At 41.0% G+C, this 14,552-nt stretch overlaps 1 protein-coding gene across 1 annotated transcript in view; it reads right to left on the bottom strand.

Moving 5' to 3' along the window:
• LOC118412418 (glutamate receptor ionotropic, delta-2-like) overlaps positions 1-14,270 on the bottom strand; it is a 31,914-nt gene extending 17,644 nt beyond the window's left edge. Inside the window, exons 1-3 of the mRNA XM_035815268.1 lie at positions 13,968-14,270; positions 10,515-10,673; positions 271-528 (exon numbers count right to left, since the gene is read on the bottom strand). Of these exons, the coding sequence (XP_035671161.1) occupies positions 271-528; positions 10,515-10,673; positions 13,968-14,058 (508 nt within the window). The 5' untranslated portion in view covers positions 14,059-14,270. The remainder of the gene's footprint in view (positions 1-270; positions 529-10,514; positions 10,674-13,967) is intronic.
• Positions 14,271-14,552: the final 282 nt, after the last annotated feature.

Genomic DNA, 14,552 nt, shown 5'->3' with positions numbered 1-14,552 from the left:
TGCATTTAGCACAGTGTGTGAGCCAACCAGTGGTGCAGAAAAAGTGTGGTATTATTCAAAAAGTGTGGTACTATCTAAAAAGTGTGGTACTATTTTATGCAAATTTTACATAGAACCACACTTTTTGGATAGTGCAACACTTTTTTTGCACGATGTGGATATAATAACAGTAATTGAAGGGCTCCCATTGGCTGAGGGGTAGTGGCCATGTTCTAACTTATTTTGAGGGGAACTATTTACAATTTCTGGTCTATGCGTGCGTGTACATACCGAGCTCATCGTCATACAGGACCACCATGGTCCTCCACCTCTGCTGCCTGATGATATCAGACAGAGCCTTGTCGATCTCAAACGCCGCTGGGTTCATACTCAGGGTGTACTTTGTGTCCGGAGTGACGTCACATGTGTCACGTGACACGAAGATGTGAGGCACGTGCATGACGTCACATACAGACTGCAGCATCAGGTTAGATGAGCAGGAGGTTGAGGACAAGATGGCGGCAACACCCTGTGCCATCAACGAGCAACCTACAAAGGAGTACATCAATCAGTAAACATCCCGAAGAGACACATACTTGTGAAATACAGATTACCTCAGAGTAATGTTTTAGTTTAGCAGTCTTGACATTTTAGGTGAATCCTTTATGAGAACGAATGGTTCACTTTAATTTCAGCGGACCAGAATCTTATATCCTTATTACTTCGTTTTAAAACACTAAGTGGCATTTCCATCATGTAGTCACTTATCATTTAGGTGGTCTCATCAAGAGGTTCGTCAGTTAATGACATGTAAGAAATATTGCTTTTTAAAGTAGTCTCCTAAGACTGGCTCTTTTAGCTATCATCTCTAGACACAATAGTGAAAGACAGTAAGTCATGTTTGCCATATTGACAAGGGTTATTCACACACTGTTTGATCCTTTACAAAGCCTACATGGCTTTCTCAATATCTTCTGTCGTGAATAGATAATCATTAAGGTATTGTCGTCTTGGAAGAGATCACCTTCACATAATTCCTGTGCAAGCTTGACACAAATTGCTAATGACATCTAATAACTACATACATTGGATAATTATTTTATACATACTTCAGAAACACCATACGCTCATATGAACCTATATAAGATCAGTACGATGATTAGCAAGTTAACAATTCTCTCTTCAACACACCAATCGGTCACATATTCTGCTTTGGACACACATATACTCTGGAGCCGCGCATGCACTTTTCCCAGGTACTTAATGAGTTTTAACCAACCTTGGATGACTTTTCACGTATGGCTTTGTTCACGATTGGGTTATTTTATTCCGTGAAATCCCCTGCAAGTCCCAGAAAATTGCGAATTTTACACCGCCAAATCCACGGTGATCAGCGGGCTTTAGGTGGAAATGGAAGTACAGTGGAAGCTTTGATTTGAAAATCGATTCCACCAGATCTGCTTCATTAGTTCCGGGGCGTGTTTTCTAACGATTCTGTTGTCGTCCGGCAAAACCAGTCTCGTTTGCGCTTTACTTCATTAACTCTGCCGACTGTCGTTACGTGACTGGTGAGTTGGATCCACAAATTCGGAACGGAGACACCACGATCTTTATAAAATAGTCGCATGGCGAAGCACCCACTTTCTAGGTATTTGACGGCGACTGCTTAGCGACCATGCAGCTAGCAACATTGAATTTGCTTCACTCTTGATTTCATAAACTGGAATATGATACAAGATGTCAGACTGTCAAAATCATGATTTTAAAAGACAAAAAAATACACCAAATGTTACGAAAATTGCTCAACGAGAATTCCGTTTAGCGATCTGTCAAATCCCTTGGTCGTTCAACGGTCTCAGCCTCAAATGGAAGCGGGCGCTAGGGTGACCAATAAAGACATTGCAGTTGCATCTAGCGGTAGACATCTAGTGTAACTACAAGAAAAAAAAGATATAAAAACAGAAGTTTTGCTGCAGTACCAAGGAAAGACACAAAGAGGCCCAAAATTGACTTTAAGATTCGTCTTACCGAGACATACCCGGGTACTGAATATTATTACAATCTCGTCTGCTGACTAACAAAAATATAAACGGAAACACAAGCAGTCAGACATGCATTCTCAAAATAATACCTTTATTATCTCCGAGTTGACGAATATGCAACGAATTGGAAGCTTTTATCCGGAGAGATGATGTATAATATTCTACTATTTGTGACATTTCGATCTGTTTTCACGGCAAAATATGTCTCGAAGAACGGTTTACGCCCATCGCTTATCTAACGGACTGTCGTTAATCAGGGTGGATCAGATTCACAGGACCGCCGTTTGAATGAAGGGAAATAACACCAGGGTGACTCTTAAAATGGAGCCCAACGGGAGAGAGAAAAGGGGTGGCCGAGTAATATATAACTTGTAGGAGAACAGCAGAGCGGGGTCCTGTAGTAATGGTGCTGTGGATGGGAGGAGGCAAAGCGGTTGGCAACAGACAAGAGACAATGGGGGAACAATGTGTACATACTGACTGCTCTGACTGTGTGGCAAAAGAAGAGAAGAAGATTGTCCTGGTAAAAGGAAGCTAGTAACCTTCCGGCGACCCCTTGGCCAAGCTATTAGTGGAGGGAAGCTGGAGGAGATGAACATCAAAGGCCGGCTTAATGGTTCCCCATAAAGAACAATAAAACGCCTCTTCATCGTCATCGGGGAAGTGGTGGGCACGGTCATCAGATGGGCTTACAACAACTATATAAATCGCTGGTTTGCTTTTCGATTCAAAATCCACTTTTCTGTTATGGAGGGGGTGGCTGTATTTTGACGAGACGATGAGTTCAGAATGCGTAAGTAACTTTAACACATATGTACCATGTTACTAATGTTTACGCTAACGTATCTATTCAGCGTGAATAACGTTAGTTCATAGTAATTACCGTTATATTCGAGCAAAACTATGGATGTTTTCTTTTCTTTTTACTTACATTCCTCGGGCATCCGGTACTTCTAGCTTAGCTGCTAGATCAGATTGAAGCAGGACACATCGACGTTATTCGTAATGTTTTGCTCATGCCAGCAAATATATTAAAGGACGGTTTGTGTAGCTGTGTATGTACTTTATAAGACGCTTGTTTGTAATAACATAAACCGGATGCATCAATGTGTGTAAATACTTGATCTTCATCATCATCATCCATGTCTCAATTATAGAATCTGGCCCTACAGATTTTTTAGTGACTCCCAATGGACAGTGAAGCCCTGCCCAGACCTGAGTCGAACAAATATATCATTAGTGACTGGATTGATTTTTTCCTGGTCTTAACAACTGCTTTATGATAAGAGCACTCCAGGGTCTCGCGAGGAGGACTTGCGCTAGTCTGAGATAATAGATTTAGCCTCTGTTGACACGGAACGAATGGGCGCAATGAAAGGTGCCCCATTCATTAACTTAACATTTGCACTCATGGTACTAAAAATGCCATCCCTAAGATCATGAATATATTTCTAGGTGAGCCATCGTGACATCCTTACGTGAATAGCTTTACTTCTATGATTACCCTTCCATGTCAAAACACAACCACAACAGTGTAAAGCTGCAGGCTTAAGTTGTCAAAAAATTAATGAATAACGAATCAACCGGGAAATTTAAGTTGTACTGTCAAACTCGAAACACAGCGGTGTCAAAAGTCTGCACTTTGATTGTAATCATGAAAGTAAGTCTACAGCGATACCAAATTGATGCACTTTTATTATGATTTAGCCAGCTTTGAATTAGTCAATTCAAGATAATCCATCACCGCGGAATGCTGAGACGACTGTTAAACAAAGTAGTGTTATCGAGACAATACGAAATCAGCCTCACACATTCCTTCTTATTTCTGCTCTTATGGAGAAGGTACGGTACCGAGGTCTAGATTAATTTCGTCTAACTGGTTGGTAGTTAGGTAATGACAATGAAGGCCGACGTACACTAAAATGGTACTGGTATTCTCATGGGTTTGAAATAGAAGCTGTTACAAAACTATTCCTTGGGGCCTGAAAGAAATTGGCTTCATAAATCAAAATATGACAACTATATTACTAAAAAAAATTTTGCAAATCAAGCACAGGGGAATTTATTGGAGAGATGCGGAGGATAACACCTTCCGAATCACACGAAACTATCAATACAATAATTCGACTTTAGCATCGTGAGAGTTATTAAAAGTTATCAACACTTTGATATGGCGGGATGAGCAACTTTAGGCGTTGTCATGCTGTTCATCTTTACAGAAAGAAATGCTAGTCTAGTTGTAACCGTGAGCAAGAAATATCGATCATCTTCATAGATTCAGACAAAGATTTATACTCATCAGCACGTTTCCTTTCCTGTCGACCTCATCTTTATGGAATCTTCTGTTAGTTGGGCCTAGCGTTAAAATAGCCTACACTTAACTTTACCCCCGACTGTGCGACCATCAGATTATTGTCTGATGATCAAGAAATAGCACATAGATATGCCGTCTTACTTGATTTTATCCGTGAATGTACGATTTTAAAACTATAGTTGTTTTATTCGTATCTTATCCTGTAATTCAAATGATTGATATTGTGTTTGGAAGCTTTACATATTTCAAAGATATGCGTCAGAAGAAACATAAGTAAATAAGCCTGTATTTTAAATGATTTGTACTGCGTTGGATACATTTGTATGTTATGGATTTCTGTAAGATTTTACGTAATTCAGCCTTCTGGCTGCTAGGTATTTTCATTTCCAATAATAAACCAATCATCATCATCATCAAACACATTATGTATGTTCTGTTTCCTGTCAATTTTCCAAGAACACTCAGCCTAGCACAAGTAATGACAGCTTTATGTGTGCCACAAATGGTAATCTCACTCCCAGTCCTTCGAATCATTTCTAGAACTAATAATAACTGCAGATGATTGGCATGTTGAGGGAGCCCGTGTTAACGACCGTACACGGAAATAAAGGGTGCAATATCACTACAAGACCTGAATGGCTCCCTGGTAATGTCTTACGAAATCTATGTGCCTTGGGTTTTGCACTGGCTCATAAGAGAGCGTTGACAATTTAGATACCTCTGTATTGGATTCCTATGTATGAAGTATTAGGTTTGACAGACGACGGCGAGGGATGTGTCAGGTAAATGGCGCCCGGTGACGGATTTGTCGAATTTTCAATATTGTTTAGAGCCGCCAGGACACACGGGACAAATAGTCAGTACATCTATTCCACCGATGGCTCATAAACTGCAACATGATTTATTGTCTGGGTGATGTATATGTAGCTGGTTATTAAGTCCAGATCATAAATGAATTTGTACCTCTCCGCTGTTAAGTGATAATTGCTGGTCTCGCTTCACATGTGATCCGGTAGAACGTATGTACACATACAAACATACATACATACATACATACATACATACATACATACATACATACATACATACAAACATACATACATACATACATACAAACATACATACATACATACATACATACATACATACACGAACACAATTTATTGCGAAGTATTATTGCATCGTTTGATAAAAAAAGTCAGAAGGACCAGGATTGTTCTGAAGATTTGGAAAGCGCCGGTACCTTAATAGGAACATTAACCAAGTCCCTCGAAAGACCTTACGCTATCTTTATGGCCCAGTAAGTCTTTAAAATGTAGATCTCTTAATGTCCCGCTTTATGTGACACGACGGTGTAATAAAGTTTAAATTAAGGTGTTTACCCTAGTGCACCCGCCATCATTTCTTCTCCAGTGTGTGAGGAGAATGCAGGGTGAATGGGTAACTTGCCAATATGTCGATTCAAATTACCTTCACTTTGTGTGAAGAACTGATGCAGTCGTCAAAGCGACTTGTCTAGGACTTTCTGGATTCAACCATTGCATGCGCACATTCATAGATATCAGACGTGTATATGGTAAAGGACCATCGTCAGTTATGATATTGTGAACAAGATAATTGAATGCTTAGTATGATTAACTATAAAGTGCACTGCAACCTGTAGAACGGTCAGTAGCAAAGTACTAAAATCGTCTGTTATAGAATACGCAGAAACCACAACATGGTAAAGGTAGCAGATATATGAAAAGAGAGATATCTATCACCTTCTCCACGTAGATCAGAAACACAGAGAGTGGGGACTGACAGATCCAAAACAATACTTCATTCCCTTAAGGGAGAGGTAATAGAGTCATAAATTTGATGCACGACCTGAAAAAATCTAGACATGATGCAAAACCTTTCAGGTCATGCTGACATACGATATTTGTTCAAGCCTCGCAGCTCCATGATCATTTACAATAGTAGTATTTTACAGTACGTGAGTAACGTGACTGCTAGATGTACAGAGCTGACATTGCCAGAAACTGATTTTAAACATTTCTGTCGTACATTGTCTTTCTTGATGGGTAAATGTATCTGTAGCGGAGGTACTGCCATTCATCACACACTTTCCAACAGTCGGTCTGTCGGCAAATTGCCTGTTTCTATTCCAGCTTCCAGCAGCCTTTCAGCTTTCGCTATGTTACAAAGCTGTCAGAATCGTCCAATGAATTGGACAAGAGAGAAGCTATGGAAACAGCAGACAATGATGGAGTATCCCATTCTCGACACAAGATAAAACACAGGCGTGTGTGGAGTAGGTGGTTTTACTGCCAGGTTTATCGGGCACCCAGATCACATTCAATAATAGAGCTGTAGAAAAAAGTACTGACTGATGTTTCAACCAGAAATATCAGCCATAACGCGCTACAATAATCACAACTTTGGTCATCCACAGCCACTTCCATTCCATGTATTTGTGATTGTTGACATTTTACATTGAACCGAGAGTTTCACTTGTGAGCAGTGTTGTGTGTTTCTTGTTGTTGGTGGTGGTTGTTTTACCTTCATTTCAAAAGTCTGAATTGTTTAGAACATTCACCTGCTTTATTTGTACAAACCAAAGACAGATTGATATTTGTCATAACGCACATTTTTGTATGATGTTGAATGCACTTGGGGTAAACTTAACAATCATCGATTCAGGGAACATTTTGGATGCAGTACACTGCGTGCAGATAAGGAAAACAGCGTCTTATACAAAGAAAGTGGCGTTGATGCCACAGTGGTCATCTATGCCCTTGGAACGCCATCGGTCTGATTGACCTTCATTCCTCTCAATCAAGGCTGTCAATATGTCAATAAAGCAGATCGGGTTTTCCGTTTAGAGCACTTAAGCGTACCGAGGTCTGCGTAAGGTGACATGAGGGTACGTGCAAAGGTAGTAAAAGCTTTAAACTCTGGCCGAAGGGAAAGTCATCACTGATTGCGTAAAATTACCGGGACTATCATCATGCTCATTTCGGCTCACAATTGATTCTGATATCATATGGTGAATCGTTATGCAATTAGAAATCATAATGGTACCGTCGCCAAACCGTTATGGTGATATTCATGATGCCTACTGTAAACATAAGGGATCTTCATATCGTCAATTCCACTGAGGACGGTTCTTTAAGGTATTTCTGTTTCTATGATGGCTCAAAATCTATAAACAGATTCACACATTTCTTCATGTCTATGCCTTAGCCAAATGACAATGAGGGTTGGTAAGTAAAACATGAAATACGATTTGGAAATTTTTGAAGCATTTTAGAGCGATTTCACACTACAAAGCTTATACATAACTATTGATTGCATATCGGATTTGTGGTGACTTCTATAAACACAAACAAGAGTAAGTAGGACACAAACCTCCGTAAATTAGCTATGATGTTTGCGGAATAGGCTTCCTCTACATGGATGTCAATTTCCTTTAAACCTGTACGACCAGGTACCAATTTAGCATAACCTACGCTTGGAGAGTAGCTAATTAGTCCCTGCCATTCGAGAGTTTGTGTAACACAAGGTACCATTGGGTAAGAAAGGGTTGATACAGTGGGCTGTACCACGTACAGCACTATCAAGTTGGGAGTTGTCCGTAATTCTGAGTTACGCGAAAAGTCTACTACTTTGCCCAAACTCGCCATGTTTCATCGGATCACAATAACTAATAACATGCCAAGAAACAAATCGATAAAAACTATCTGGAGTTAAAGGTGACAAAACTATCTGGAGTTTAATGTGACAAAACTATCTGGAGTTAAATGTGACAAAACTATATGGAGTAAAAGGTGACAAAACTATATGGATTTGAATGTGACAAAACTATCTGGGGTTAAATGTGGCAGAACTATCTGGGGTTAAATGTGACAAAACTATATGGAGTTAAAGTTGACAAAACTATCTGAAGTTAAATGTGGCAAAACTATCTGGAGTTAAAGGTGACAAAACTATCTGAAGTTTAATGTGACAAAACTATCTGGGGTTAAATGTGGCAGAACTATCTGGGGTTAAATGTGACAAAACTATCTGGATTTAAATCTGACAAAACTATGTGGAGTTAAATGTGACAAAACTATCTAGCGTTATATGTGACAAAACTTTCTAGAGTTACATGTGACAAAATTATCTGGAGTTAAAGCGGACAAAACTATCTGGATTTAAATGTGACAAAACTATCTAGAGTTACATGTGACAAAACTATCTGGATTTAAATGTGACAAAACTATCTAGAGTTACATGTGACAAAACTATCTGGAGTTACATGTGACAAAACTATCTAGAGTTAAAGGTGACAAAACTATCTGGAGTTAAAGGTGACAAAACTATCTGGGGTTAAATGTGGCAAATTTATCTGGTGTTAAATGTGACAAAAGTATATGGAGTTAAAGGTGACAAAACTATCTGGGGTTAAATGAGGCGAAACTATCTGGGGTTAAATGGGACAAAACTATCTGGAGTTAAATGTGACAAAACTATCTGGGGTTAGATGTGACAAAACTATCTGGATTTAAATGTGACAAAACTATCTAGAGTTACATGTGACAAAACTATCTAGAGTTAAAAGGGACTAAACTATCTAGAGTTACATGTGACAAAACTATCTAGAGTTACATGTGACAAAACTATCTAGAGTTACATGTGACAAAACTATCTAGAGTTAAAAGGGACTAAACTATCTAGAGTTACATGTGACAAAAATACCTGAATACGACAAACCTATCTGGGGTTAGATATGTGGCAGAACTATCTGGGGTTAAATGTTACAAAACTATGTGGAGTTAAATGTGACAAAAGTATCTAGTGTTATATGTGGCAAAACTATCTGGATTTAAATGTGACAAAACTATCTAGAGTTACATGTGACAAAACTATCTAGAGTTAAATGTGACAAAACTATCTGGATTTAAATGTGACAAAACTATCTAGAGTTAAATGTGACAAAACTATCTAGAGTTAAAGGGGACAAAACTATCTGGAGTTAAATGAAACTCAAACACTCAGGTGAACCTTCTTCCCGGAGGTAACAAGAAATGGTTTACTTAAATCTCACTCTTGATAACCAGATTTACATTACCACAACTTGCCGTGTGTAGGCCAAATTGCAAAGAAAGCTTGTTTTCCGGTCGACAGGAAGGTTTAAAGGTGCCCGCATTCCCCCTTCAGTAACACGTACACCTCACATTCCCGTTAATTCGTCAAATATTTGGGATCATGGGTCATCCTGGATCGAAAATTGAACCTATTCTTTTCCATCGCTACAGGCTAGGCGTGCGCGTGATTGATTGATACGGTGGAAATTGAATTCTGATTTATGTCTAAATTTTGTAGTTGCCTGAGGGGGAGCACTCGGAGTGAGATTGGAAGCATCGGAGCAGAACCAATAGGCTATCGCAGCATATGGCGCCGTCGACAGGACCGCGTTCGGCAATCGGCGAACGCCTTCAAAGCGTGCTTTGCAAATGATGAGAAATTATGTGGAGGGTCAGATTCCATCAAATGGTCGTGAGGACGCATTCGTAAAGCGCGGTGTGCAATGCCTCAACTGTCAGCTGTGCAACATGTGGTACTCTTTGTTCTTGTGGAGTTCTTTCTTCTTTCTAGAAAATCATGGTGGTTGAAAGGTTGAAGAAGTACGTTTGACATTCGACAGAATTAGAAACATTCTTTTTGTGAACGATATGACAGATGGCAGACTTCACTCCCTGGCCCATACTGCTTTGCAGACCTTTCAGTCACGTCAGAGAGAAGCTAAGACAATACGTATGGTACAGTAAGTCCTTTAACTGGTCCAGTATCGCATGCGCAGGTTAAAGGTCAATGCCAAACAGAACACTATTTCCATTGTTATGCTGTTATGCAAACCGAAAGACCGAGTTCAGATAAATCTTGAAATGTATAAATCATGGATCTGTTTTAAAAAATCAGGGGACTTCACCTTTGACCTGCGCATACACAGTGAAGGGGCGTATAGATCACGATTATATGGAACACGTCATGATTCTATGTGCTGGCCTCGCTTACTCTCCACGCAGATCCTACGGTGCCATAAGATAGTATCGAAACTGGCCGGCTCTACTCTTTGGCCAGGTTTGATATTATATTTTGGCACCGTAAGATTTTCTTTGAGGTTAACCTCACTTTCAGGGGTGTCTTACCTTTCTCCACTACGAGCAGGCCGTCCCCGTTGTCGACCGTCTCCATCCGGGGTATCAGGCGGGCTTGAGGGAGAATCTTCTTGTCGGCGTTGATCTGTTCTACCGCGTAGGTAAAGGCCGCTTTCTCCTCGTCACTCTGGACTCCGTCAAAGATTGCACCTAAGGTACGAAACAAGGACGAGATATGGAACTTAATCTCATTACCTCTATGGCCAATAATCAATATATTATATTAGCTTTGAGATCAAGAAATTCTTTCAAATGCCAGGGAGAATTATCAACCCAGAATCGAGGTTTTCAATATTTCAAATTTCCCTAAAACAATCGTAGAGTTCACTTCACGTTGCCATGAAGTGTTTTACTGGCAACCTCATTAGCTATGTTAGATGCGACAAGTTGGGTGTAATATAACCAGCCGCTTCCGCCCCGTGATTGTGAATCTGCTGTGTTACGCCAAAGGGTGGTTATACAGGCTCTATAGATACATAGGCAGATACAGATACAGTGCTTACAACTGAATACCTAGAGGCATTCGCGCCTAAAGCCCCCTTCCACTGGAGAGTACTGTTGAGCGACCAAAATGGATTTAACCGAATTGCGGGTATCTTTATGCCTAAATGGTTTTATGGCCAACTACCAACTTTTGAAAATACTAGTAGTTTCTGATTGATAGTGATGTATAGTATACCTGATACTACTGTCAAGTCTTATAATCATTTATCGATGCCATGTAATATTTCAATGTCGCGACGCACAGTTATTCTCAAGAAGTAGGGGACTGATTTTGGCACTGGTAATTTGCGACCTCAGGTCTCATTTATTCAAAAACTAACTGTCGTCAATTTCTATCTTCTTTTCAAATCAGTAGGTAATCGTACATTTACAAAAACTCTCTCTCTCTCTCTCTCTCTCTATCTGTCTCTCTCTCTCTCTCTCCATATAAGTATATATACATGTGTGTGTACGTGCGCGCGTGTTTAAGTGTTTGTGTATGTGTGTGTTTTTGTCTGTGTGTGTGTGCGCGTGCGTGCGTGCCTGCATGTGCGTGCGTGTGTATGTGTATGTGTGTGTGTGTGTGTGTGTGTGTGTGTGTGTGTGTGTGTGTGTACGTATGTGTGTGCGTGTGTGTGTGCGTGTGCGAGTGCGTACGTGTGTGCGTGTGTGTGCGTACAGCAAATAACCCACAAAATGAACACTGGATGGTAACCTGTTAGAATATGTAGATGCCCGTAATGGTGCGTTTATACGTGAATTATTACTATTAGTAATAGTAGTAGTAATACTATTAAAGGGGAAAACACGACAAAAGCGGAGGGACACATGGCGTCCTCTGTCCTTGGTGCTGAATCAGGGGTAAGTGCAGCGCGCCATCCAAACGATACCATGCAGCTTCTTTCATCACAAAAATTATAAATGTTGCAATTTCTCGCTTTATTTTTGCGATAAGCGTGTTTGATCTGAGGCATATGAATTTGTGACAAGTTAATCATAGTGAGAAGCGATGTCCGAAATAGGTTCGTCATCCATGATCTAAGGAAGATTTATTGGTAAAACATTTCTGACTGCTCGACATGGCGAGCTAGTATAGCTAATCATACTCAGATCAATCTAGCCTACGGAACCGATCAACAAATAGGAGATGATATTGAACCGACTGGGTGTAAAAATCAATTCGTTTCAGCGCGGTCAGGTCGCTTCAGAAGTTTAAAGTTTGGTATAAATTAATCCGATCCTTTTCATCGATTAAATACAGAGCTAAGGTATAATTGGATTGAATGCTACATCTTTGAAAACGTTACAAACAATTTGTTACATCTAATTGATATTTTTGCATAAGTGATACGTTTAAATCCACCAATGACGTCAAATGGATGTGTGGTTCTTACGGAAATTGCCATTTTATCAGCAGTGGCAGTTGATCGTGCAAACCGGCTGTTTAGCCCGCCCTTTTTCTCGACTGAACGGTCCCAGAAGCAGCCGTTATTAACTGTGTGCCCGGCGGATGGAGGGCCTAATACTTCCGCGCGGAAGATAGAAGCAGAGGACACGCGCGGTAATTTGTCTGCCGTAGTCTCTAAGGACTTAATACGGTACGGCCGCCGCGCAGCATGATAAAACCCGCCACTTTCTTCCATTTACCACGACAGTGGGCGGGGTGAAGAGGGCGGCACGCCGGGTGCACATCGGTCCTCGGAAGTAATGTCTTTAATAAAAGGTCGGCCCGATATCGCCATGATTGCTGTTAGCGTAAGAGAGCCCGGTCCCCCGGGTGAGAAGAGTCATTCCCCGGACACGGCAGGTAACGGAGTGTTACGAACGCTGGGACGTGGGTGTGCGCGGGCACCAGCCCACCTGCACTACCGCAGCACACTCCACAGACGTCATTCGGCTACAGATTTTTTATTTGATTGCGTAGCGCAGGAGAAAATTAAAAGACCCTCCTAATCTAACTTGATCGTGAGCCATCAAGGGGCCAACTCAGGACGCTCAGTTTGTTAACGGAACAGGAACGATACTGTAACGTGAAAAAAGGATAAAATTCAGGTACATGTATCTATAATATAACATAATATACCACGTTTTAGGGTACCACTTCCTTGGAGACAATAGCTAATGGATAGACCCCTATTTTATGATAAATGGTGTTTATGACCAAAGTAGTTTTGTAGGTTTCCGAATGGGAAAAGCTCGAGGAGATTGTGCCACTTGTTCCATTCGAATTCTCCACAGCGTCCACCATACAATCTCTCAAGAACCCGTAGTGTATAAAATCCCTCGTCTATCTCAAATGGGTGGGCACTAATGATTAGTATGAAGTATAAAGCTTCAGCACCGAAATCCCTGAACGCATGTGAAAACGATGAGTGGTAAAAACTGCGGTAATTATGTGGCACCATACTTCAATCATATACCCGTATCCAGTACCCGGAGAATGTCAGAGGGTGTGTCGCCTTTCACAACTGTCTGGCACCACGCTGCGAACACTTAGCGACCATAGATTTTACAGGACACCCAACGAACTTCATAGATCAGCAAAAAATTTCGTGTTTTTTTTTTGTCCTTTGAAAGATATTTCACATCTTGCATCATACTCCAATTATGAAGTCAAAGGAAGAGGGCCGTAGCAACAGCATACAGGTACTTGCCACCACACCGCAGTCACACGATGGAGAAATGGCGGGAAGTCGACTAGTCACCATTGATTTGGAATGGGATGATTTCCGCAGAGACTGCCAAAGCGATTTCAGTAACAGAGGCATTCGATGTCGCTGTCACTAGTACGAAAATGATACGAGGTTGTTTTTTTATAGTTCGATAGGAGAGAATGTGTGAGTTCCACATCTGTAGAAACAGGGCGTCAACAAACGATGCCCTCACCTAATTTTGTAGGGCACTTCGGGTACCAACAGAAATATTGGATAGACTCAGTAAGATGTGATGTTTGCAACTCACCGATCGGCACATCCACGGTGTGGTCGCAGCTGGAAACGGTCCAGAGTGCAGAAAGCGTGACAGCAAAAAGTGCGGCTGCCATCCTAACCATGGGCCTGCTGACGACTCTGAACTATACTGCCGTCCCGAGCAAGCCAATTCAGTGAGAGTAATTACAAGTACTCACACGTGTGACGGTCTAAGTCCAACCGAATTGTACTACAGCTACGTTTCACCACAAAGATGTGACTATATGTCGCCTGCACCAGTTTGTACATGTAAGTGCACACAACCGCGCACACACGCACCAACTAAACGGTTTTCCGTTTGGGGTCGAATCTACCAGGGAACTCTGGGTAAAGGGGGGTTATTAGAACGTGGTAGCCCGGAATATTAACGACTCCACCGTGAGTAGTCATTAGTTTTGATGGAACGTTCTCGGCAAAAAGACGACAGACAGACAGGCTGGGACAGATTTTCTTGGACCTAAATGCTGACGGCTGTGCAAGAACATTACTTTGCTAAATTGGTGACGAACGTGTTTTGAAGGAAGTGTTATAGTTGTCAGGTGTGAAAGATATTTTTAGCACGATAATTAATGGAGTA

The sequence above is a fragment of the Branchiostoma floridae genome, chromosome 3 (genome assembly GCF_000003815.2).
Source record: "Branchiostoma floridae strain S238N-H82 chromosome 3, Bfl_VNyyK, whole genome shotgun sequence".
Taxonomy (NCBI): Eukaryota; Metazoa; Chordata; class Leptocardii; order Amphioxiformes; family Branchiostomatidae; genus Branchiostoma; species Branchiostoma floridae.
The sequence above is the reverse complement of the archived record's forward strand: the minus strand, read 5'-3'. Positions and strand labels throughout refer to the sequence as shown.